At 52.9% G+C, this 26,536-nt stretch overlaps 1 long non-coding RNA gene, 1 pseudogene and 3 gene segments (V, D, J or C); 4 read left to right on the top strand and 1 right to left on the bottom strand.

Moving 5' to 3' along the window:
* The window catches only part of LOC128781375 (immunoglobulin lambda variable 5-39-like), a 591,472-nt gene that overhangs the window by 26,469 nt on the left and 538,467 nt on the right, over positions 1–26,536 (top strand).
* The window catches only part of LOC112310504 (immunoglobulin lambda variable 5-45-like), a 715,836-nt gene that overhangs the window by 154,780 nt on the left and 534,520 nt on the right, over positions 1–26,536 (top strand).
* Positions 5,164–9,161, bottom strand: LOC128781380 (uncharacterized). Its single transcript, XR_008427330.1, has 3 exons — positions 8,623–9,161; positions 7,104–7,235; positions 5,164–5,544 (listed from the first exon to the last, which is right to left on the bottom strand). It is a non-coding gene; the product is annotated as an uncharacterized lncRNA (long non-coding RNA).
* LOC128781374 (probable non-functional immunoglobulin lambda variable 5-48) lies at positions 13,346–13,905 on the top strand. The segment is given in 2 exon segments: positions 13,346–13,437; positions 13,553–13,905. Coding segments are annotated over 2 exon segments (399 nt in total).
* Positions 19,873–23,986, top strand: LOC139441058 (immunoglobulin lambda variable 5-39-like; annotated as a pseudogene).

Here is a 26,536-nt window from a genome sequence, read left to right as displayed (position 1 = left end):
TATTGTTCTATAGACCATGGCAGTGGGAGCAGCTTCAGTCACTCACAGTGGCTCAGATGACAAGGAAGTGAGACAGAAACCCCTGGGCCCAGAGGTTGTGGCTCTGAGCCACACTGAGGCGTCTGTAGGGGGCTTCTGTGAGGGGGGCTCCTCTGCAGTCAGAACCGTCCATGGAAGGGGAAGGAGCAGCACAGTCATGAGGGAGAGAACAGGGCGTCCCCGGGTCACTCTCGCTGAAGGGGTGACAAAGCCTGAGTGACTGTCCCCACAGTGTCTAGAGTAAATTTTAACAAAATATTTTAGGTTAAAATCTCATTGCTTTTCATGTGTTGTGTCTTGGTTTCTACTCACATAAAACTGCTCTCTTCTGGTCACGAAATGTGTGGGGCGTATTTCTTCACAACAAGCAATTCCCTGTGACACCAGCTGGATGTCCCACCACACCACTCTGCTCTTGCACGACAGCCTGGAGACGGTGTCAGGTCCGCAGTGAAGGGCTCCGTCCCACAGGACTGCCCGCACTGCAGGTGACAGTCAGAAGCAGGACATCCCCAGGTTTCTCTCATTGCCTTGGCTATAAGTCAAAGGCTCCCGGGGTCCCTCCCATGGTTTCAATGAATTTGCTGACTCCACCTGAGCCCTTCTCCGTCCTCAAGGAAATGGGGGGCAGCTCTGAAAATTCCAAGCTTTGAATCACGCCTGTCTATTGAGTGAGCAGTCCTCACCCAGCAGCCCACCCAGTCACCTCATTAGAACAAAAGGAAAACCTGTCACCCAGGAAATTTCAAGGTCAGGAGGCTGAGACCAGTAGATATTCTCTATTATCTCACAATACTGTGTCACCAACTACAAGTGATGACCCTGACAGTCACATGAACCCACAAGTTAATGTCATAAGTGAGAATCTTGTGTTATGTCTTCAACACACCCACGGCCCCCGGCCCTTCAGCCTGACCCTGAACTCTGTGCCCTCGGGCACCTCTGTGACTCTGGACCTCATGACTGTCAGTGGCTTCTCCTGAGACCACAGGCATCGCCTGTCCCCCTCTCCTCTCACACTTCCCTGGGCTCCCCCACCATCCAGGCTGTGGGCTGGGTGTGGGACACGAGGAGAAGGAAGTCCCCAGTATGTGCCTGTGTTTCCTCCCCCACGAAGCTGTTGATGAACCCTGACCCCTGGTCAGCCTCTCCTGCACAGGAAGTGCAGACACATTGGGGGTGACCATGGCAATGTTGTCAAGGGCTCCCAGGTAGTGCTCCTACAGGTGTGACCTAGAAGAGCTTTGAGGGACCATCCAGGGTTTGAGTCTCATTCTCCGAATTATCGTTCCCCTGGGAGAGGCTGACCATCACTGGTACAGAGCAGAACAGAACCCAATGCCACACAGATCTCCTGCTTCATGGAGACAAGTGATGAATCTGCCCTCCGTGCCCCTGCCTGGCTCCTCAGTCCCCTGTTCCTGCTGGTGACCAACACCAGCTCAGGATTTTTCTCTGGCTTTCACTGGTTCTATTAATACCAAAGTGTTTATTCTCTCAAATCTGTTTCTCTTTATGGTGTCAATCAAAATATCTGTTGGAAAATGCAGTTCTCCCAAACCAGACAAAATAGCCTTGTTTCCAGAGAAAACCTTCCCACAGTGCTGAGGGGGGTGGGGTAGGACCAAGTGCAGCAGGTGTGACCCCAGAGAACCTGATGGCCCTTCATGCTGCTGGTGGACATCGTGTCCTTTCTCGGGACCCTGAGAAAAGCATTTCTCAGGCGCACTCATGGGACTTTGTGGGGTGGCAAGATTTATTCGGGTGGGAATAGCAGGCTGCTGCTGTGTCACATGTCTGTCTGTCCCGCCATGGAACACGTTCAGCTGTGGCTTCAGCAAGGCCAGAGCAAAGGCCGGTGTCCAGCTTAGTTTCTGTTTCACATGGAAGCTTCGTCCTTTGGATCCCACGTGGCCTGCTGTGGGCCCTGGTTGGCTGTTGCACCCAAATGTCGTTATGGAGAGAAGACGTGAATGAACCAGGCGAGCACAAGTTAGTGGGCAAGAGAGAGAGAGAGGACTCTCTCTCATAATGCTCTGGCATTATGTTGTCTCAGGCTTGGGAAGGACCCTTTTCACAAAGAACCAATGACCTTCCCACGCATCTGTGGGCTTGCTCTGGGCCGACCTTATAGCCAATCTTGTCTCCTCTGAGTGGATTAGAGCACATACGGGTGTATGAGAGAGTGGTGGCTTCCATCGCTTTTCCGGGCAAGGGTTGAGGGCATCTGACACGTGCACCGGGGCAGACGCTCGTGCTGACGGAGCGCTCTCGTGTGTGGGTGGCTTTCACAGTCAGCCGGCGGGTGGGCTGCAGTCACGGAGGGGGGCACACACACAGCCAGAGACCTGCGGTTCATGTGCAGGGGATGGTGGAGACAGGGAGTATTTTGAAGTATTCTCTCTAGTGTGTGTAAATTCAAAATTCTCTCCATTACCTATTTTTTTAAATTCTCTTTGTCTGTGTGATGATGCATTTAGGCGTTGTCATAAAGAGAAACTCAAAATGACCAACAGTGGTGTTTTCGCTATAATCTCAAGCTTAAGGCCATTTCCCCGGACAAACAGAAGAATCTGACGTGGATGGAGACCATAGGAAGAACAGGAGTCCATGGTTCTCCAGCTACAAAATAGTCAGGGCAGCCTGGTGTCTGAGAGCAAGAGGAGGGGCTGCCAGCCAGGCGTGGAGAAGACAGGTCATGAAGCCCCCTGAGCAGAGCCTAGGAGTTGGGGTTCTGTGTTCAACCGTCAGTGGGGAGTCCCTGAGGGTTCTGAGCAGGGGGTGACCTGCCTGAGGTGATGAGAAAGGCCCCTTGAGTGCCTTCAGGACACTGCGCCCGCGGGGAGCAAGAGGTCCTGATCAGAGTCATTGACTGGGAGTCCCTGTGAGTCTAGACGTGTGGGACATGGGACCTTGGGCACAGGCGCAGCAGAGCTGGATCTGGGCACAGAGGGACGTGCTGGTCTCTGCCTCCAACTGAGCAGACACTCAGCTCATCTGCAAACGCATCACACCCGACTGGCATCTTGCTACTAAAGTGAGCCAGGGAGTAAGACAGTGCAGGCAGGGAAAGCCTTATTTACAGTGTAAGTAAACTTAGGACACCTGTGACAAAGTTCTGACCAGAAACACGTGGCCCGGAGAAGGGGAACACAGCAAACGTGAGACTGGAAGTCAGTTTCTGAAGTGAAGAAGCAGGCCACTCTCTACACTGGTACTTGTGAAGCCCAGCAAAGCCACTGTTATTATGTGTTTACTAATTACATACTATTAAATCAGATTGCCATAAAAACTGTAAATGCCCTTTCTGGTATCGCTCAGTGGATTGAGTGTGGGCTGCAAACGAAAGTGGCACAGGGTTCGATTCCCAGTCAGGGCACATGCCTGGGTTGTGGCCGAAGCCCCCAGTGGGGTCCATGGGAGAGGCAACCACACATTGATGTTTCTCTCTCTCTCTCCCTCCCTTCCCCTCTCTCCAAATAAATAAATAAACTCTTTAAAAAAATTGTTTAAAAGAACTGCAAATGCATCCCATGAGTGTAAACGTTTGCTGCGTTGCTCTCCTTTGAAGATGCCTCTGAGCGTTGTCCTGGAAAACCCCCTTTCTATGTGGTTTCCCGGAGCAGCCCCTGTGAGCCCTTCAAACCAGATCAGCTGTCTGTCATCTGCAATGTGGGACAGGAAGCTCACTGTGTATGTGTTGTGCCACATCTTCCATGAGGGTGACACCAAATTAATTTGTCATATAAGTACATGTTTGCCCCTCCCAAGGTGGGAACCCCTGGGAGTGAGATGCCAGTGTAACCAGTTCAGTGTATCAGAGTGACGGTATCTGAACCAGACCCTGGATGTGTGAACAGAGCCCGTGACCTGCTGAGCTGCAGACACCAGCTGGGCTCTCAGGGTTTTGGTCCAGGACACTAGTGGGCCCTGTGACCAGCAGGTGGTGCTGTGGGGCTGCACTGTGGTTTCTGTATAGCAGCTCAGTGAGGACACATCACTCAAAGGAGCCTGTGCCTGGGGGCTGGGCCCTGTGGTAGATGATGGGGACTCAGCAGCTGTGTCTCTTCTCAGGGCTGGCATATTCTCCTGAGCATTAACCTTTGTGCGGTGTCAGCAGATGCTTCCTCCAAGGGTTCTCCCAAGGGTGAAGCCGAAGTCCATTCCCCTGAGTCTGGGGTGTGAGCTGAGCTCCATCCCCAGGGCTGAGGGAGGGGCTGGGCATTCCCTGGATGGACACACATTTGCATGGACGGCCCCTCCCCTTGCAGAGGGTGGGGAGAAAAGGAGGCCTGGGCAGCCCAGCCCCACTGTGGGCTCAGGGGCTGTGTGCACCATGACCTGGACCCCTCTCCTCCTCGTGCTCCTCTCTCACTGCACAGGTAGGGACAGGCCTCAGGGACCCAGGCTGAGTTCCCAAGTTTCTTCCCCTCTTGCTCCATCTCCTGAGAAGCTTCCCCTCTTTCTGCCTAATCACTGACACGTGTCTGTGTTTGCAGGTTCCCTCTCCCAGCCTGTGCTGACTCAGCCGCCCTCCCTGTCTGCATCTCCGGGATCCACAGCCAGACTCACCTGCACCCTCAGCAGTGGCTTCAGTGTGGGCAGCTATGGTATATTCTGGTTCCAGCAGAAGCCAGGGAGCCCTCCCCGGTATCTGCTGTACTATCACACAGACTCGAGCAAGCACCAGGGCTCCGGGGTCCCCAGCCACTTCTCTGGATCCAAAGACACCTTGGCCAATGCAGGGCTCCTGACCATCTCTGGGCTGCAGCCGGAGGACGAGGCTGACTATTACTGTATGACTGGGCACAATAATGGTCCTCACAGTGACACACACAGATCGGAAGCGGACAACAACCTCAGCCTCACAGAGTTTTGGCTCATGGCAATTCAACAGTAGAAAATATCCTGTGTACATGCAATCTCTACCTGGAAGTGCCTTTGTTTCATTGTGGGAGTACTCCCCGTATTCTATTCCGTTTCCTCAAGTGTCAGAAACACAAAACAAAACAAAAGCGAAGTATTCATTTTGACAGAAATGCTGCCCATCATCCATGTGCAATAAAACTAGAGGCTGAGGAACTTCTTTATTTCCTTTGAAATAAGAAAACATACTTGCGGGCTTCTATCTTGGTCGGATGCGATGACCACCCCAGCAGGGGGACACTTTCTCACCCCATGGACTCTGTTCTGTGAGGGCTCAGAGCAGAGACTGTCCCATTCCCTCCTGGTCCCCGAGCTCCAGGCTGGCCGAGGGCCATTGTGTCTCAGGGCCTGGAAACTCAGACGTGAGAGTCTGGGTGGAGACTCAGGTGCAGGAGGAATTGCAGGGACAGAGCTCACCTGTGAGCCTTGCAGGGGCCCTGAGTCTTCGGTTGTGAAGCTGGGTTGGGTGGTTCCTCAAAGGGGAAATGTGGGACCTGAGATCAGGAAATCTGCGTTTGGGTCACAGATCCGCTGGAAACAGCATTTATCATCTCAGACGCCAGTAGAATTCAGCACCTACTGAAATGAGTACACGTACACGGCGTTATAAACGCTGCAGATGGGTTTTCCCAAGAACCCACTTCGTATGAAGTATTCTCATTCCCAAGTTATTTCGAGGCGCTCAAACTCTTCACCACAGTTTTATCATAGTGAAATGTACTTGGAGCATGGCAAGTAGACTGTTATGCTCACATTCAGTTGGACCTTCACAAGCCTGTATAGTCCAACTCACGTGGTGAAGGAGGCTCCTCAGCAGCTGGAAATGCTGATCCCGCTGCAGGGCACGTGGGGGCAGTGGGTCCATGGATGAGGTGCTCTCACACCTGCCACCACTCAGGATGATGGGGATGCTTGTGAGTAGGCTTCCTGAAACCTACCCCTCCCCTCTCAGATGTAATTGGAACTTTCCAGCACTCCAGAGCGTGGGCCGGGCTGTGGGCCAGCAGGAGCAGCACATCCCCTGGGTGTTCCTAGGCCACTGCCCCTGGGAAGCTCTTGATGAGCCCAGGTCCAGGATCCCTTCTCCTGCACAGAGAGCAGCGAACCCCCTGGTCCTCGGGGCTCCCAGACAGGTCTCTGACCTTGTGACCTAGGACAGAGGTCACTGACCCTCAGGGGTTCGGCCTCTTCTCTGGCTCCTTGTTGGTGCTCACGACCTCCTTGCCCACCTCTGGGCTCCAGCTTAATCAGGAGTCTAATTATCACTGTCACAGGACTCAATACAACCTAATGCCACCAAGGGCTCCCATTACATGGGGCAGTGAGGGAAACATCTGCCCACCTCTCCCTGGTGACCCATCAGTGCCCTGTCCCTGACTGTGACCAACACTACATTGTACATGTGCGCCCCCTGATGGTGACTATGTGGACCAGCGAGAAATGAAACTTGACCCCATCCTGCATTAATAGCACTGAGAAGTGGGGGGCAGGGGAGTTGGGACTGAGTTGCCCTGGACCTCCCTGGTGTGGTGACATGAAAGGAATCAGTGGAGAGCACAGCGCCCACCCCCACTGCCACCCAGGAACTCGCTCAGCAGGCAGCGGGCTTGCCTCACACTCCCCTGGATGGGCACCTGCTGGTGACAGTCTCTGCTTCATTGTGCCCAGGAGGGTGTCAGTAGCACGGAGCTGGCCTTGGAGTCAGGCTCCACCTTTGCTGGGGCCAGTGGCAACTTAACATACACCCCCTGACCTGGTGCTACTCAAAACGAGGGTCACTGGATGAAGGAGAGTAGATGGGACCCACAGGATGCTGATGCATTTTCCAAAATGTCCAGCATCCGGAAGTAAAAAACACCTGGTGTCTCACAAAGACTCAGGGAAAAGAGGAGCTACTGACAGTAACAGAGACATGAGGCAGGCGACATTAATGATGGATGTGTTTAGGCAGCATTCATAATATTCATCTGAAAGGAAACTACAAGCGTTAGGAAACGAGAGACAGTCGGAATGGAAATAGCAGTCATGAGAACGAGACAAATGGAAATCGTAGAACTAAAAAACACAATAGTTAAAATTAAAAGAGAAAATTATCTACAGGGAATCAAGATCAGGTAATACTTTATTTTCTTACTTACTTATTTACTTATTTATTTTACTTGTTGACAGAAAATAAAGGCCTATATCATTCCTTCTGTAGTTCCCACCATCATGAATATTGTAGAGGACGTCACCAGGGGGCGCTGTGGGTCTTCTCAGAGCTGCAAGGCCTGAAACAAACTCAAATGGTTCTAATTGAATGGCCCTGACTCATGGTCACTGGGCTGAGTTAGAGGAGACAGCAGGTGCTTCCTCTCAAGGGACAGACTCAGAGCTCACAGACTGCTCCTGAGACTGAGGGTTGAAACTGGACTGAGGGCCATGAATTGGATGGTGCTGTGAGCTCGTATTTGCATAATGTCCCACCAAACACACCCTTCACCCAGGGAGCTGAGGAGGAGATAAAGGCACACCCAGAGACCAGCGCCAGCCTGAGGCCACGGGTTTGGAAAGTGCCCACCATGGCCTGGACTCCTCTCCTCCTGTTTGCCCTCCTTGCCCTCTGCCCTGTGCCTCAGCCACCTCACCCACACCGGAGACCACTGCTGGGGGTCCAGGGGTGTGGAACCTGTCCAACATGTCCTGGAAAGTAGAATCCACCTACTGGATAGTCCAGGAGGAGCAGTAACTGCTCAGTTAGAACTAAGGGCTGGGGTCCAACACATCGCACATATCTGTGAATTTGAGTCACCAAGTTGTGGTACATTGTTATGGCATCTCCAGGAAACTAATACCTCCAACAATTCACATCACCGTATTCCCTAGGGTGCATACGTTACATAAACTCCATTCTCAATATTTCCCAAATTATTGTCCAATTTGTGCCTATTTCCTTACCTTTTATCAATTACTGTCTCATTTAAGCTTAATTTCCCTTGTCTTAAAAAGTATACAAACATGGAATAATTGCTACTATTATTTTGATTGTAAGAAATAATACAAATTGTGGCTATTGTATGGGTCCCACTGCTTGCTAGTGTCATTATGTGAGGACCATCTGCTCACTATCGACACAGTCTGGTGGCCTGTTTGTGTTCTGTGAGGTGAGGGGGCGATGCCTGCCATTCTCAGTGGGAAGCCTGAGGAACTTCTGTCTGGGTGTGAGGGGCTGGCAAGGAGAAACAGGACGTGAATTTGCAGGAATGAGCCAGGGGAGGAGGAGAGATTGAGGAGGGGAAACACTCCACAACAAACGCCCAGCAGGGCCTTCGTGTGTGTGAGGCCGGAGCCCCTCCAACTTCACTCTGTGCAGGAAGCTTCCGGGGCCGTGCAGAATGTGGATTCTGATTCAGCGGGTCTGCAGTGGGGACAAAAACTCCCTTCTTCAAACACATCTACAAACACGTTTTAAAATCATTCAACTGCCCAGATTGGTATAAAATAGGAAGGGAAGACAAAGGTAGTCAGAAACCGAGGAGAAATCTTGACAAGGAGAATCAAGTTATTTGATGAAAGGAGCAACCTGGACTCTATTCCTAAACCAAAGCAGACCGCTGCAAACCTGGGAGAGACCCCACGTCACTTTAACAACACGAGCAAATACAGAGGGGCACTCACCACAGACCTCACCTCGACGTGCTCTGTGTGTCTCATGTGCCAATGTAGTGCGGACCCCGCAGCAGGTGAGAAACCTGCCTTCTTGAGCAGCCTGGGGAGTGACCGTCTGGCTGAACTGTCCCTGTTCTCAGCTAACGTGAGCCTGTGTCACGTGCAGCTTGTGCAGGAGGCACCATTGCCCGCAGCTTCCTTATAAAGGGGGGAAAAGTTGCACTGGTTCTGGTTGAAGGAGCCCGAAGGGAAAACACACTGAAAGGAGGAAGCAGGCAGCCCCTGAGGAGGGGCCTGGCTGTGCACTTGGGCAGGGAGTGGGCCGAGGACAAGGCGGTAGTGGAGGCAGGGTCTCAGTCAGTCACCTGCCACCTGGTCATGGGCATGACGGACCTGGGCTGGGGCAGTGGGGGCTCTGAGATTTTCTGGCGAGTGGTCTATGTGGACTCTCAGCTGGGAAACCAGGCATGCGGCTACTGGTGTCTGTGTTCACTGGGCCCAGCATCTGAGTCCTCTATGGGCCCCTGGGGAACCTTAGGTGAGGCCCAGCCCAGGGCCACCCCTCCCAGATAGGACTCAGGAGACTGGGGGACACCCAGGGCCTTGGGATGGATTTGGTTGGCCAAAGGATGGAACAAATTTGCATGAAGAACCCTTTCTATTGTGTCTCAGGGGATAAGAGAGGCCAGCTGGGTGTCAGCCTCAGCAGAGCTCTGGGGAGTCCTGACCATGGCCTGGACTCTACTCTCCCTCCTCAGCCTCCTCCTTCACTGCACAGGTCAGGAAGTCCTGACTCCCCAGCTCCCTGGACCGCCTCTCCCCACATGCTGAAAATGTCCTTCTCTTGTTGTTGCTCCAGGATATAATGAGTGTCTGTGTTTGCAGGTTCCCTCTCCCAGCCTGTGCTGACTCAGCCTCCCTCCCTCTCTGCATCTCCGGGAGCCACAGCAAGACTCACCTGCACCCTCAGCAGTGGCTTTGTTGTTGAGGGCTACCATATAAACTGGTTCCAGCAGAAGCCAGGGAGTCCTCCCCGGTTTCTACTGAGATTTAAATCAGGTTCAGATAAGTACCAGGGCTCCGGGGTCCCTAGCCGCTTCTCTGGATCCAAGGACGCCTCGGCCAACGCAGGGCTCCTGACCATCTCTGGGCTGCAGCCCGAGGACGAGGCCGACTACTACTGTGGTACGTGGCACAGCAACAGTAATACTGACACGGTGCTCCAGAGTCACGGGGAAGTGAGACTATAACCCTTGCTGTGCTCTTTCTGCCTGGGGCTGCCACCCTGATCTGTCTGGGTCCACTTCTAACTCAGGGTGGCACTTGTTGTCACTTCTTCAGCTGGCAACTCTTTTCCACGGACCCATCGATGTGCACGTTTTTCCGTATTGTCGGTAGTTACACATTTGTTACCCAGTGTTACTATCATTTCTGCCTGTTCACAAACTAAGTGTTTGGCAAAGACCACGTAAGGTGTATCCTAGAGAAGACAGACAGTCTCTTCTCTTCTGTGTGTGGACCAAAATTCCAGGACCCCTAACCAGTGAGATCCAGAGTGATTAGTAAAATTATCCAAAATCATGAACTTTGTACTTGCATTCCTCAGACAGGCCATTGGACCTGGAGGGATTGTGACATGGACCCTGCAGGGGGCGCTGTGGGGCTGTCCTAAAGGGGAGAGGCATTTGAATTCTTCATAGTGGGCTATACACTTGGATGCTCCAGGGATGAAATAACAATGAATTTTTCTCTGAGGGACGTATAAATCTCTTCTCAATTACAACGGAAACCAAAACTATGCCAGCTGTGTATTTCCAGCTCTCTGTCAGCGTCTTCCCAGCCCCTGAAGCTGTGCTGTGAGGGAAAGTGTACAGAGTGGAAAAAAACACCTACATGGGGAAGTGCTTATGTGGGTGGGCTTGGGCCTGAGGGTGGGTGGGGAGATAGGCCAAAGAGGCCTAATCAATGGACTGCTCTTCAACTTGGAATTGGCAGAAGAAGTAGGAGTGACGTGGATGTATGGGTGGGGCCCAGAGTGTTCTAATAATAGGTAAGAATGCAAAGAAAAAGGTATCGATCATTCAAATGAATGAGGGAAGTTGCTCGGGGCCAGGTGTTGGTTAGTGAAGTAGGAAGGGGACCGGGAAAGTGGGGAGTGACACACTTGCTCTCCATCTGCAATGGGAATGAAATGAGCAGGACAGAAGGGCACCCTCACCTGCACTGGAGACAGCGACAGTGTAGGAACCTATGGTGCAGGCTGGTACCAATAGGTTCCTGGTGCCGCCCCCAGAGCTGTGATGCTCGGCAGTCCTCGGCCCTCAGGGATCCCGGCTGGGTTCTCCGGCTCCTGGTCCAGCAGCACAGCCCCTCTGACCATCACTAGCCTGCAGCCTGAGGCCGAGGCTGATTATCACCTTTGAGCTGTGGGTGGCACCAGGGAAGGCTGTCAAAGAAGCGCCGAACTCCCAGGAGACTGTTCAGCATGGTGACCCTGACACCCCCGGGGGGCCCTGGCGGAGCCTCCCTCTCTGCCCACAATGCCTCTTCATTCACTCTGCCCTCCTTCTCCAGACCCTGCTGTGTGTCAGCCTCGTACTGCACTCGTGTACAGGATGTTAACGCAATGATGTCCTTAGTGCCCTGGTCTAATACATTTCTGTGCTGGTGTGTGTGTGTGTTTGTATACTTACTTTTTTCTCCAGTCACACTCCACTCTCACTTACTGACTCCACAAGTGCATACTTGTGAAGGCCTGATGCCTCCCTCTGAAGAAGTCACAGGACACAACAGCTCACTGTATTGCATAGGAGTCACATGTCCGTGGGTGAGGGGACCTGGCTGGGTTCCTGGGAGGGAAGTGCTGTGACCTTTTCATGCAGATGCCCTCAGGGGGGCGAACAAGCAGGAAACAGGTCTCTCTTCCTGAATGATTCTGGTCTCTTCCTGGAGAGGTCCCCTGTGACTGGTTATCAGTGGCCCCAGGCCCCATCACAGGGGACAACAGGACAATTGAAGAGGTTTAGGGTACTGGGACGCCATGGTGGGAAGTAAAGTATGAGGAGAGAGAGGAGCTGGTCACCCCAGGCCCCGAAATGGAGGGTATGCAGGGGTGTTCATGCCCTCGGCCCGTCCGTTCTCTGAGTAGAGAACATGTTCGCTCTGAGGGCTCAGGCACCTATATGGTCCAACAACATAATTCTCTAAACGGAAGGAGGGGCGGGAGGAAGATCTCATGGTGAGGAGGTCACCTCTTTAGAGGAAGGAGTGAGGCTGGGGACACCTGCAGCAAGGTTGAGGAGCCTTCAGGGATGAGGAGCCCCTGCCCAGTGTGGAGTGGGTAGTTTCCCAGGCAGGACTGGAGTCCAAGCCTCACTCTCTCTCTCTCTGCTAAGCTCCTCCTAATCTAACCTACCGGAAGTCCTGAAACCAGTGTAAATACGTCCTTCCTCATGTTAAAGAATAAACAGAAGACCAAAGTTGAATGGGAAGGACAATCTGTTAGTGCTAACGCGGAGCTGACTCACATGAGGAAATGCTGTGACTGGTAGTTTCTGAGACCAATCCCAACATCCATTTGATGAGCGATCATAAGCCTGCTTGTTTCAAAAGGGTGTTTAGAAAAACTCAGAATTGAAAGAAAGTCATGAAAACAAACCAAATGGACATTAAAGAACTGAAAAACAGAATAGTTGAAATGAAAAATACTTCCATCTCACATTTATCTTCCTGCAAAAATAGGACAATCAGTAAGAGAACACCCATAGGTGGAGATTGGTTTAAGATAAAAACCAATGTTTGGTCGCCTAACACAAAACCCTACGAAAAAACACATGACCAAGGTATACAGAACACCAGAAACTAAGGTCAAAGGCAACTTCTGAAACGGATAAGCGTGTTACACTTCCTGCTGGTAAGTGTGAAGCCTTCAAAAGCCATTGTTGTTGCCCATGACTTCATCACATCGGATCTAGGACAAGTGTGGGTGCTCACGTGACTTGAGATGTTAGCTGAGTAGGTCCCCTCTGCACGTGCCCCTGCCTGTGTTCCTGGCAAATTCTCTGAGCAGCCCTTGTGACCCTTCAAAGCAGATGTGTGGCCATCTCATCTGTGACATTGGACATGAAGGTCACTGTGCATTTCTTTTTGCAATTATCATCACTGGGGGAGAAAACATATTAATTTGTCATTTAGGTACAATTTGCATGTCCCAAAGGTGTGGATTCCTGGCAGTGAGATGCACCAGTAACCAGTACAGTGTGTCAGAGTCACAGTATCTGGGAACCAGACCCTGATGTGTGAATAGAGGCAGTGACCTGCTGAGCTGCAGACACCAGCTGGGCTCTCAGGGTTTGTTCCAGGGAGACATGTGTGCCCTGTGACCATCAGGGGGCACTGTGGGGTTGCCCTGTTGAGCCTACCCAGTTGCTCATTAAGGACCATTTATTGACAGGAGCCTTGGCCTGGGGTTGGGCCTGGTGTTTAATGATGGGGACTTCGCAGCTGTGTCCTCTCAGGACTTATATGGTTCCCAGAGCTGGGAACTTGTGTTGTTTCACAAGTGCTCCCCCCACAGGGCTCACTCAAGGGGTGAAGCCAACCTCCATCCCCTCATTCAGGGAACTGAGCTGAGCTCCATCCCCAGGGCTGAGGGAGGGGCTGGGCAGCCCCTGGATGGACACACATTTGCATGGACGGCCCCTCCCCTTGCAGAGGGTGGGGAGAAAAGGAGGCCTGGGCAGCCCAGCTCCACTGTGGGCTCAGGGGCTGTGTGCACCATGGCCTGGACCCCTCTCCTCCTTGTGATCCTCTCTCACTGCACAGGTAGGGACGGGCCTCAGGGACCAGGGTTCAGTTCCCAAGTTATTCTCTTCCTCCTCCATCTCCTAAGAAGCTTCCCCTGTTTCTGTCCCATCACTGACACGTGTCTGTGTTGCAGGTTCCCTGTCCCAGCCTGTGCTGACTCAGCCACCCTCCCTCTCTGCATCTCCCGGAGCATCAGCCAGACTCACCTGCACCCTCAGCAGTGGCTTCAGTGTGGGCAGTTATGGTATACTGTGGCTCCAGCAGAAGCCAGGGAGCCCTCCCCGGTATCTCCTGGCATTCATCTCAGATTCACAAAAACATCAAGGCTCTGGGGTCCCCAGCCGCTTCTCTGGATCCAAAGATGCCTCGGCCAATGCAGGGATCCTGACCATCTCAGGGCTGCAGCCCGAGGACGAGGCCGACTACCACTGTGCTACAGCTCATGGCAGTGGGAGCAGCATCAGTCACTCACAGTGGCTCAGATGACTAGGAAGTGAGACAAAAACTCCTGGGCCCGAAGACCTTGTCTCTGAGCATCTTTTATTGAGATATTTGTGTGGAGGTGCCTGCTGGGGGTGCCCTTCAGTCAGTCCTGTTCTTGAATAGGAAGAAGTGACTCAGTCAGGGAGCACAGGCCATTCCAGGGTCCCACACTGATGAGGTGATGGAGCCCCGCTGTCCATGCCCACAGGGTAGGAGTGAGGTAACAAATGAACACAGTGTCTGCAACTCTAAATGGTGATGAAGACAGACGTGTTTTCCCAGCTGCTGTGGTGCAGTTGGTTGTAGTGTCACCCCATAGATCAAAGAGTCCGGGACAGTTTTCTGCCAGGCACATGCCTGGTTGTGGGTTCAGTCCCTGGCCAGGGCACGAGCGGGAGGCGAGCTGCCCATGTTTCTATCTTGCATTGATGTATCTCTTCCTCTCCCCTTTCCTTTCCCATTAAAATCAGTAAGCATGTCCTCAGGCGAGGATAAAAAAAGGACAAAAGAAAAAGACAGTCATGCTGAGCTGACACATCTTACACCTTGAAGTGACAACATTGTGTTGCTAATGACACGTCCACAGCGATTCCCACCCTGGTCATAGACACAGTTTCCTCTGTCCCTGGAGCAGCCCACACAGGTACAGGGACCCAGGTCCTGTAGACACTCGCTGAACAGGCCCCGCAGGTCGACCCTCCCCTCCTCTCCTCCGCTGTTGTTCCCTCACCCCCTCTTCTCTCCCTCTGGCTCTCACCGAGAGCCAATCTCTGTAACATGACAATATAATTCCTGTTGTTTTCTTCAGAAGATGTGTCCATCTGCCTTTGAGTACTCACACAGAGAAGCCATTGAGGTGGTCAGTGTTCATCCCTGAGACACGCTGAGTCCCTGCACAGCATCAGTCTCAATGTCAGAGACACAGGCAGGGTGGGCTGCCTATGTCAGAACATGCGACCATTTCTTCCTCCTCCTGAGACTATGTGTTCGCTGAGCACATCTGACCCACTCCAGCCACACATACATTTTGTGCACATTAAGGAAATCCCATGCATTGTTATTTACAGAAAATAAAAGTTTACACTCTCTCCTGGTCACCGCCAGGGAGGCACCAGGGACCACCGGGCACTGTGGGGCGGGCGGTGGTGTCATGGCAGAAGCAAGTGGCTGTGCTCACCCCTGTCCTGTGCTCCCTGAGACCTGAAGACACCACGGCTGGGGATGCCGTGCCCGTAGGGAAGGACACAGATTTCCTGCCCCCCACAGGACCCGGACTCCTAAGGAAGGGCAATTGTTACCAGAGCTGATCTTGCACCAATTGGGTCCTTTCCCCTCAGATTCATCCTGGTCTCAGGCAAGTGCCTTTCACACACTGGTCTTCTGTAGCTCCAGGATCCAGGCCCTGAGGGTCTGACAGCTATGCTGCCCTGAGGACAGGTTTGCTCAGGGATGGAGAGGATGTCAGATGGACAGGAGGCCACTTGTCCTCTTGCTCCAATTCTGAGGGATGGGCTCCCTGAGGGTGTCCTGGACGTGCAGTCTTCCCCAAAGAGACACCCTCTATCCTCTCTGAGGGTTTCTTGCTCAGGACTGTGCAGGTCTCAGGCTTCTCTTTCACTCCAGAAGTCCGGGTCACACTCTGCTGACCCAGCGTCCTCAGGCTCAGAGTCTCCAGGAGGCAGAATCCTCATCAGCAGGAAACAGCAGTGATGTGAGTGTCACTGGGTCTTGTTGTCAGGGCAGTCGGGAAACACCCAGAACCCTGATCCTTTGCTGCCTGTTTGCTGTGTGTGTGTGAGCTGAGTGTGTTGTTGCCCAGCATTACCCAGAGCGTCCTGACTGCCGCAGAGCTGCCATCCTGAGACCAGGCCTCTCACAAGCAGAAGTCAATGACAGGGACTTTCTCGTGTGCGGGGACACTGACATTCCCACTGGCTGTGCAAGGCCCCGGGTTTCTCTGTAGCAGCTGTTTGCAGGTCTGGTTCTGAGGTGAGCAGGTGCCACCAGACAGGTGAGAACAGGCCCACCTGCCCCCGCGCTGTGGCCCACACACCGGCGTGCGTCTGTGTCTCTCTGCACTTGTCACCCCAGTGCCCCGATGGCCCGGCCTGGCCCTTCACCACGTTGCTTTGACTCTGCTCATTTGCTCCCATTTTCCATGGGCCTCTTCTCGCTCATGTCTGTGTCCTAGGCGGCAGGGGTGACAGGCTGACGGACCTGCTTTAGCTGCAACTTGAGTGAGAGGTGGAAATTATGTGACACGGATTTTAAGCGACAATCACATAATCACCTGGACAAAAAAAATTATGTTCCGTGTCGAGAGACCTGAAAAAGAGGGAAAACCTCAGAATGTATGCATTATACATTGGAACAAAGGAAAATTACCAAAATAAAAATGGCACTGGGTGACTAATAAGTCCATGGGATGGGCTGAAGAACAGACTAACAATTACATTGAATTCCAGGAACTGGGGAGAAAAAGAACCAACAAGTATTCACAAAGACGGAGCACCAATGAGCCTGGTGGTACCTGGACAACAAAGAGGGATGTTCAAAGATTGCAACATATTTGAAGGAAAGGGGACATTTGCTCTAAATAAGTCGCTCTATCGCTATTATTTTTTGAGGCTGTCACCAGGGGGCGCTGTGGATCCACTTGAGGTGAACAAGGCCTGCAGTAAATGCAGATTTAATGACTGTGAATGCAACAAGCTCACTGGCTTGAGTTATATTTTCCAGCAGGTGCTTCCTCCCAAGGGACCAACTCAGAGCCCACAGGCACACCGGCCGCTCCTCCCGACGGTAGAGCTGGCCCTGGGTTGAGGACGCACGAAATGGAGGGTGGGGAAAGAAAGAGCTGAGATTTGCATTGAGCATGACCCAAACACGAAGCCTTCCTCCGGGGAGCGGAGGGAGATAAAAGAGCCACCAGAGTGTCCAGTGCCAGCTGTGGGGCCAGAGTGTGCTGGACACGTTTGCACCATGACCGGGGCTCCCCTCGTGCTGCTGCTCCTCCTCGCTCTCTGCCCAGGTTCATGGACATTTCAGAGACCAGCTTTGGACGGGACCTTCTGCCTTCCTTCCTCATTCCTGATGTGTCTGTTTTCATTTCAGGGTCCAGCTCTCAGATTGTGGTGACCCAGGAGCCGTCACTGTCTGTGTCTCCAGGAGTGACAGTCACTCTCACCTGCGGCCCTACCTCTGGGTCCATCTCTAGGAGTAACTACCCCGGCTGGTACCAGCAGACCCCAGGCAAGGCTCCCCGCTTGCTCATCTACAGCACAGACAGCCGCCCCTCCGGGGTCCCTGAGCGCTTCTCCGGGTCCATCTCTGGGAACAAAGCCACCCTCACCATCACGGGGGCCCAGCCTGAGGATGAGGCCGACTATTATTGTTCTATAGAGCAGGGCAGTGGGAGCAGCTATAGTCACTCACAGTGGCTCAGATGACGAGGAAGTGAGACAGAAACCCCTGGGCCCAGAGGTTATGGCTCTGAGTCTTAGTGAGGCGTCTGTGGAGGCCTCTGTGAGGGGGGCTCCTCTGCAGTCAGAACTGTCCATGGAAGGGAAGGAGCAGCACAGTCATGAGTGAGAGCACAGGGCGTCCCCGGGTCACTCTCATTGAAGGAGTGACAAAGCCTGAGTAACTGTCCCAACAGTGTCTAGAGTAAATTTTAACAAAATATTTTTAGGTTAAAATCTCATTTCCTTTCATCTGTTGTGTCTTGGTTTCTACTCACATAAAACCGCTTTGTTCTGGTCACGAAATGTGTGCGGTGTGTTTCTTCACAACAAGCAATTCCCTGTGACACCAGCTGGATGTCCCACCACACAACTCCACTCTCACACAACAGCCTGGAGATGGTGTCAAGTCTGCAGTGAGGGGCTCCGTCCCACAGGACTGCCCGCGCTGCAGGTAACAGTCACAAGCAGGACGTCCCCAGGTTTCTCTCATTGCCTTGGCTATAAGTCAACGGTTCCGAGGGTCTCTCACATGGTTTCAATGAATTTGCTGACTCCACCTGAGCCCTTCTCCCTCCTCAAGGAAATGGGGGGCAGCTATGAAAATTCCAAGCTTTGAATCACGCCTCTGTCTATTGAGTGAGCAGTCCTCACCCAGCAGCCCACCCAGTCACCTCATTAGAACAAAAGGAAAACCTGTCACCCAGGAAATTTCAAGGTCAGGAGGCTGAGACCAGTAGATATTCTCTATTATCTCATGATACTGTGTCACCAACTACAAGTGATGACCCCGACAGTCACGTGAACCCACAAGTTAATGTCATAAGTGAGAACCTTGTGTTACCTGTTCAACACACCCACGGCCCCAGGCCCTTCAGCCTGACCCTCAACTCTGTGCCCTCGGGCACCTCTGTGACTCTGGACCTCATGACTGCCAGTGGCTTCTCCTGAGCCCACAGGCACTGCCTGTCCCCCTCTCCTCTCACACTTCCCTGGGCTCCCCCACCATCCAGGCTGTGGGCTGGGTGTGGGACATGAGGAGCAGGAAGTCCCCAGTATGTGCCTGTGTTTCCTCCCCCACGAAGCTGTTGATGAACCCTGACCCCTGGTCAGCCTCTCCTGCACAGGAAGCAGCAGACACATTGGGGGTGACCATGGCAATGTTGTCAAGGGCTCCCAGGTAGTGCTCCTACAGGTGTGACCTAGAAGAGCTTTGAGGGACCATCCAGGGTTTGAGTCTCGTTCTCCGAATTATCGTTCCCCTGGGAGAGGCTGACCATCACTGGTACAGAGCAGAACAGAACCCAATGCCACACAGATCTCCTGCTTCATGGGGACAAGTGATGAATCTGCCCTCCGTGCCCCTGCCTGGCTCCTCAGTCCCCTGTTCCTGCTGGTGACCAACACCAGCTCAGGATTTTTCTCTGGCTTTCACTGGTTCTATTAATACCAAAGAGTTTATTCTCTCAAATCTGTTTCTCTTTATGGTATCAATCAAAATATCTGTTGGAAAATGCAGTTCTCCCAAACCAAACAGAATAGCCTTGTTTCCAGAGAAAACCTTCCCACAGTGCTGAGGGGGGTGGGGAAGGACCAAGTGCAGCGGGTGTGACCCCAGAGAGCCCGATGGCCCTTCATGCTGCTGGTGGACATCCTGTCCTTTCTCGGGACCCTGAGAAAAGCATTTCTCAGACGCACTCATGGGACTTTGTGGGGTGGCAGATTTATTCGGGTGGGAATAGCAGGCTGCTGCTGTGTCACATGTCTGTCTCTCCCGCCATGGAACACGTTCAGCTGTGGCTTCAGCAAGGCCGGAGCAAAGGCCGGTGTCCAGCTTAGTTTCTGTTTCACATGGAAGCTTCATCCTTTGGTTCCCGTGTGGCCTGCTGTGGGCCCTGGTTGGCTGTTGCACCCAAATGTCGCTATGGAGAGAAGATGTGAATGAACCAGGCGAGCACAAGTTAGTGGGCAAGAGAGAGAGAGAGGACTCTCTCTCATAATGCTCTGGCATTATGTTGTCTCAGGCTTGGGAAGGACCCTTTTGACAAAGAACCAATGACCTTCCCACACATCCATGGGCTTGCTCTGGGCCGACCTTCTAGCCAATCTTGTCTCCTCTGAGTGGATTAGAGCACATACAGGTGTATGAGAGAGTGGTGGCTTCCATCGCTTTTCCGGGCAAGGGTTGAGGGCATCTGACACGTGCACCTGGGTTGGTTGCTTCTGCCCTGACAGTGCATCAGGGCTGGCATATTCTCCTGAGCATTAATTACCCTTTATGCGGTGTCAGCAGATGCTTCCTCCCAGGGTTCTCCCAAGAGTGAAGCCAAAGTCCATCGCCCTGAGTCTGGGGTGTGAGCTGAGCTCCAGCTCCAGGGCTGAGGGAGGGGCTGGGCGGTACCTGGATGGATAGACATTTGCGTGGACGGCCCCTCCCCTGGCTGAGGGTGGGGAGAAAAGGAGGCCTGGGCAGCCCAGCTCCACTGTGGGCTCAGGGGCTGTGTGCACCATGGCCTGGACCCCTTTCCTCCTCATGCTCCTCTCTCACTGCACAGGTAGGGACAGGCATCGCAGACCAGATCTCAGTTTCCAAGTTATTCTCCTCCTGCTCCATCTCCTGAGAAGCTTCCCCTGGTTCTGCCTCATCACTGACACGTGTCTGTGTTTGCAGGTTCCCTGTCCCAGCCTGTGCTGACTCAGCCGCCCTCCCTCTCTGCATCTCCTGGAGCATCAGCCTCAACTGCACCCTCAGCAGTGGCTTCAGTGTTGGCAGCTACACCATACGCTGGTTCCAGCAGAAGCCAGGGAGCCCTCCCCGGTTTCTCCTGTACTACAAGTCAGACTCAGAGAAGCACCAGGGTTCCGGGGTCCCCAGCCGCTTCTCTGGATCCAAAGACACCTTGGCCAATGCAGGGCTCCTGACCATCTCTGGGCTGCAGCCTGAGGACGAGGCCAACTATCACTGTGCTGTGTGGCATAGCAGCAGTAGTACTTACACAGTGCTCCAGAGTTACGGGGAAGTGAGACTGAAACCTCCCTGTACCCTCTCTGTCTGGGGCCATCACCCTGGTTCTGCCTCAAACCAAGCCTTCCTCATAGATGACAGTGTTGTCACTTGTTATGTCAGCACTTTCTACCCTAGGACTCGTAGAGGTGCCGATGTTTTCCATCTTCTTATTAAAAGTTAATTGTACCTATGCTCATATCTTCTTACCCTGATCCTGCCTACGCAGTTATAAAACTGGCCTTTGGGCCACCACTCCTCCAAGGGGATGGTGGACAAGAAAGGAGCTGATTGTCCCCACCGTGCACGGCTGAGACTCGACTCAGGGTTGTATGTGGCCTGAGTCCTTTCGGCTGGTCACAGGATCCAATAGGCCTCTAGCCCATCATCCAGGGCAGAGCTCCAAGTGTCAGGTCACCTCCCCTATCTGGTCCTTGTGGCCCATCTCTGGGGACTGTTTTCCCTCCTGAGGCTGAGAAGAACCAGGTCTCCGTGGCTCTAGGAATTCTGAGCAAACAGTCTGCACAGTGAAATGCAACTGTGTGTGTGACTTACCTGTGTGCACGAAGACACTAACACCATGCTTGTGGCAGAGCCACAGTTCTTCCTCACCCTAAGGTCGTGCCCACATTTCCATGAGGATGGGGACTTGGCATTTACTTGGTATTTACAGGTGACTAAGATAAATCCCGCGAAATCAATAAAGGAAGATGAGAATATGTGGGGAGGTATGTCCCTCCACTAGTCTTCGAGGAGCCCGATAGTGAGGACACTTTATCCCTGACTCTGGGTCCTCCCTCTGCACATTTCTCTGCACTGGTGAGAGGTGGAGGGTTTTGGAAATGGCTCATCACAAGCACCTGCCCTGTTTTTTTCTGTCCGCTAGTACAGGGTCCGTCCTTCGTACTGGCTTCCAATCCTACTTAAGGTGAAGCCAAAGTCTGCAGGTGACTCGACAGCCTCTGCCAGCATGGCCTGACTTGAGCTGCCCTGGACGGCTGCCTGTGCCTCCTCCAGTGACCTGAGCCCCTGGTCTCCAGGTGCCATGCACACAAGTCACATTCACGGCCCTGCGTCTCCTCTGGGCAGCTGCCAACTCTCCTCCATCACGTCTCCTTTCACGGCCTCTCACCCACTTCGTTGATTGCAGATGGAGCCTCTCTCGTGGGGCTGCTTCCCCCCAAAGCAGGAGTCCATAGCCATTCCACTGCACCTGGCCATGCCCACATCGGCTTCTTGGGAGGCTCAGCAGAGGGGAGCCGGGCCATGGAAGTGCTGAGCCCAGTGTTCTAAACTTCCCCCATAAACCCCAAGGGGGGACACACATGACATTGGGGTGTTTGCATTTGCACCCAGTGGAAATCATGGACATTTACTTCTCCTGAATCTGAGTGTTTGGTAGAGCCTAGCAGTTGAGTCTTGTGAGAGACAGGAGATCATTCGTATATTAGCCGCCATGCCTCAGGCTCCCTGCACCCAGCGCTTAGTAAGGACTGGTCTGCCTTGCATCTCTACAAATGTACCAGTTTTGTGCATTTTCCATAAATAAAGTTTCATAACATGTGGTCCTGTGCAAAGGATGTCTTTCATTTAATTCTCTTACGTAACGATTTTGGACTCCACACAGGACGTAGAGTGAATTTGTACCTCTTCGTGTTCATTGGCTTACAATGCTCCGTCACAGGGACATAGCACAGCGTGTTTCTCCATTCATCAGTGGATGGGCACGTGGGGTTATTCACACCTCAGTAGTAATGAGGCACATTGCTGCCACGAACATTTCTGTGCATTATTGTGTGTGTGCTCACAGTTTAATTTTTCTTGGGTAGCTACCTAAGAGTGGAACTGCTGGCTCACGTGAAAATTGTAAGAAATACTTCAATGCCTGTCCGACTGTTTCTAACTAACAAAACTAACAAAGGCTATAACCAAGCCCCGATGACATCTGATGGGGCGACAGTGTGAGGAGCGAGTCCTGCACGTCAGAGAGGCTTGGGTACAGCTCTGGGCTTTTCCCAGATCCATGACTTTGCAGGGCCCCTGACCAGGGTGGTCCTGGGGATCCGTGTGTTCAGGGTTCTCCTGCCCAGGGAGCTCAGGGGGGTCATCGGTGGGGGAGGGTTTGGGGTTATGGGACCAGCAGAGGGCGCTGTGGGCTGTCTGAAAAGCAATGGCCTGGGCTCTCTAAGACTGGACACTTCTCAGGGCTTGGCTCTGAACATCTTTATTTTCATCCAGAAACAATTGTAAAGGCCTTCCTATTTTAAAGGAAAATGTGTAAACTATTTATTACAGAGTTATAGTACTTGTTGCTACCAGTCCCTGAAGATGCGCTGTGGTAGAAAAACCAAAGCGTGGAACAGGAGTATCCATGGGGGAAGGCACTTGTGTGTGGGTGGGGCTGAGGGTGAGAGAGAATCGGGCCAATGAGGCCTGATTGACAGGCATGGAAGCTCATTCGGGATGTTTCTAACGAAGGAGTGACATACAGGGGTGAGGGTTTGAATGTTTTCACATGAGCACATGTTGTTAACATTGGGAAATCGGCCTCAGTTAAATCGCACAAGTTGCGTTTGCCCCATGCACTGGATTGCTGGGAGGGTAAGAGTTCCGAGAAGAGACCCCCCCATCCCCCCAAGATGAGCTGAGGTGATAAGAGAGGCATGTGGAGGCAAGCGGAGACTATGAAGACGCCGCTCTTTGGTCAGTGACTTGCCAGCTGATCCTTGGAGGTGACTGAAGGGACGACGAAATTGAGAACTTCGATAGGGAGAGAGAGCAGAGGACTGTCGTCATTACTCAGGGCAAGGTAACGGAGGCTGGGCCTCGGTTAGTCAAACTGAGATGGAGAGAGCAGAGTCAAGATACGTTTTGCTCTTCAGCAAGCAGCGGGGGGTCGCTTAGGTGTCCGGGCGAGGTCACGTGGGTGCACCTAGGGCGACTCCGTGCGTGGACGCCTGCCGGAGATGAGGGTGCTGGATTCCAGCACAAATCACAGCGATTCTGTGGCCATGTCTTCCCCCTCTTCACCCGTGTGTTAGGGAGGGTGGCTGAGCATTTTTTCTCTGATATTGACTCATGGATGTTTTCATTCGTATCCTTTTCGACTAAGTGTTAAGGGTTGACCCTCTGCAGGGTTTGAGGGCCACAGAATTTCCCTCACTCACCTACATGCAAGCTGAAGGTCAAGGACACCCAGACAAGAGCCAGCAATGAAGTCTCCAGGCTCAGAGAATCCACGTGGGCCCCAAGAAAGACCCTGCTCTCCCTCTGGGGCCACGTCAACAACAGCACCAGGGCCAGCATGGCTGACATCATTTGGGAAATGTAAGTCTACTACAAAAATTCAGGCCAAAGGTGGCATAGGGAGGCAAAATGTTAAAGAACCTAGAGTTCTGTGGCTTGGAAAGTAAAGATTTTGTCATCCATCAGCCCCAGAGTCCCATGGATTCCAGGAGTCACAACGAGGCTAACCCTCTGGTTTGGGGCTCAGCTGGATGACAGACTGCAGGACACTCCCCCACCTCAGCCAACTCCAGCCCTGGTCCCCGGCCCCGCTCTCACTCCTCGTCCTCCTCCAGAGGTGAAGGAGAACGGTATCTACCTGCTGAGACTCTAGGACGATCCCTGACCGTGATCACAGCAGACAGGTAACTGCAGGTGAGAAGACTTTGCGGCCAGATGCCACCCTGGCGGCCGGGACTCCTATACAGTTCTCAGGCGTCTTTGAAACCATGGACACCCCTGATGGTTTCTGAATCTGTCCATTCACTGTCCAAAATATCAACACAGACCCCTGAGACGGGACCTTGCCTTTGTACAGCCCGCTCTCCCCTCATGCCCGCCATCCCACGGGCTGCTGTCTCTGCTGGGAGTCCTCCCACTGGACGCCGGGAGGTTGGGCATCAAGGACACCCTGGGCCCCTTGGGTTGGCGGGAGGCCCAGGCCTGGGTCAGGGGTATAAGGAAGATGCTCCTGTCACCTGTCATAAAAAGGAGAAGGGATCACGCTGGCAGGTCCTGCTCCTGAATTTATAGTCAGGAAACTCAGGGCACAGATAAGTGACCCCTAAGCCTTTCTGGGTACCATGCCCACTCCTACCTGACACCCAAGATAGCAGCCTGTTTATGGGACTTCCTCATCCTACTGTGGACCTGTTGACCTTAACACAGGACAAAAATCCCCTTGCCCTGGCCGGTGGGGCTCAGTTGGTTGGCATGTTATCCTGTAGTCAGAAGGTTGCAGCTTTGACTCCCAGTCAGGACACAGAGGCAGGGTGCGGATTCGAACCCTGGTATGGGCGTGGGCACATACAATCCCTGGTCTAGGAGTCATTCCCCAACTCTGCCCCCACGGGAGGTGACCAATCAATGCTTCTCTCTCGCACTGATGTTTCCCTCTCTCCCTTCTTCTCTCTCTAAAAGCAATAAAAACAAAATGTTCTCAGGTGAGGATTTAAAAAGTGCCCCAATTGTTCTTTCTGAAATGTCAGGTGATGTTACTGCGTGAATGAAGGTCACACATGGTTCCTGCGTGGCCAGCCACTCAAAGCCGCCTTTAATCATGCCCTGGTATTGGGGTCACCCTGAAAATTCTCTTACGTCTTGTTTTCCACTTCAGGTTTCTGATTAACCCCACATACTACATCACTACATGCTTCTCAGACTGGAGAATGCACAACCCCGAGCCTGTGGCGGAGGCTGCCAACAACAGAGTATCTGTGTGTGGTACAGCTCTCTGGAGCATCCGTTTCCCTGAAAGAGTTGAAGAAACAAGCTCAGCGAATGGCAATAACCCCCTTCCCTCCCGCCACAGGCACGTAGGACAAGATGGAGAAGAGCAGGGAAGGGGAGAAGCTCCAGAGAAACACTCCAGTCCCTGAAGTGTCACCAGGCGGCCTGCGGGGTCTGGCTGCAGTGAGGGTGGCAGCCTCTGCTCTGGACTCCAGACAAACCTGGCAGCTCGTTGAGCTCAATGGCTATTTTGGGCACAATACTTTGGAAGGCCGTGGAGGTGCCAGCCAGCCTCTTTGTCGGAAACTTACTGAGTGAGCACCCAGCAGTCCGCAAGCCTCCATCCTCCCCAGCACTGGGTCCTCTGCCCTGGGCGTGCTGTGCACACGGGGCTGCGTGTACTTCTTGAACAGCTCACACCACAGCTGGTTGTGCCCAGCGCCTGGCTGGCCTCCTCGGACTCTCTGCAAGTTGCGGTCTTCTGGCAACATGCGAGGTGCAGGGAGTGCGGCTTGGCCTCCACACATCCTTGACGCTTGCACGGCGAATACCGATCCCATGACGGAGTGAACGTGCAGGTCGGTGGTTCAGAGCATCGGAATCTCCATGTCCACGTAGCGGCTGTTCCACTTTAAGAACCAGAGAGCCTGCGCCATTGATATCAGCACCTCGGTTTCTCCATCTGATGAGCTGGAGAAATAAACAGAACTCCAGGTGAAGCTGGGGTGTGCGCTGTATGAGTTAATTTAAAAAAGTGTGCAGTTGTCATGGGATTTATATCAGAAGGTTGACACTGACATCAGGGTGTGAATGGAAAATAACTCTTGGGAAGACATGCGGGCTCACAAACACAACTCACACACACATTTACAATCTCTCCACACCTAACAACACAAGACACCCTCACCCAGTGCACACAGCCCTGCCCCACCCAAAGGGAGCACAGTTGCTTCCAGGTGCTGCACAGTAGACCACATTTATCACTTTCGTTTTTTTTTAATTCGGAAAATCAGGATTTGTTCTTCAAGCCCCAATTCCCATTCTCACCAAAACCTGGAATCACGTTTGAGCTCCGGCATGAAGGCAGGCAGGGTGTCCACTTGTCTGATCTTCTCAATGTCTTCTCGGCCAGAAAAAACATCCAGAATTTGTACCATTTCCTTCTGGTCTAGACACCACCTGCCGTTACGGAGGAGGCCACAGTGGCACCGATCCGTTCACGGACTGTCTGTGCATCGCTCGGTTGTCTCGCTGAGCACTGGAGTAGTCAGTCGAGGCCCCCACAGCCAGCTTAGAGGGCACCGAGGGAAAATGCGTTTGTTTAGTTTGGATTGACTTTTCCCCCCAAAGACTTTCTCGTGGGACTTCCCTCTGCCGAAATGCCTGTTCCTGAGGTTGAGTTAAGACACCCCTGGCCCCATGAGAGCAGCTAGAG

This window comes from Desmodus rotundus, chromosome 7 (genome assembly GCF_022682495.2).
Source record: "Desmodus rotundus isolate HL8 chromosome 7, HLdesRot8A.1, whole genome shotgun sequence".
NCBI lineage: Eukaryota > Metazoa > Chordata > Mammalia > Chiroptera > Phyllostomidae > Desmodus > Desmodus rotundus.
The sequence above is the reverse complement of the archived record's forward strand: the minus strand, read 5'-3'. Positions and strand labels throughout refer to the sequence as shown.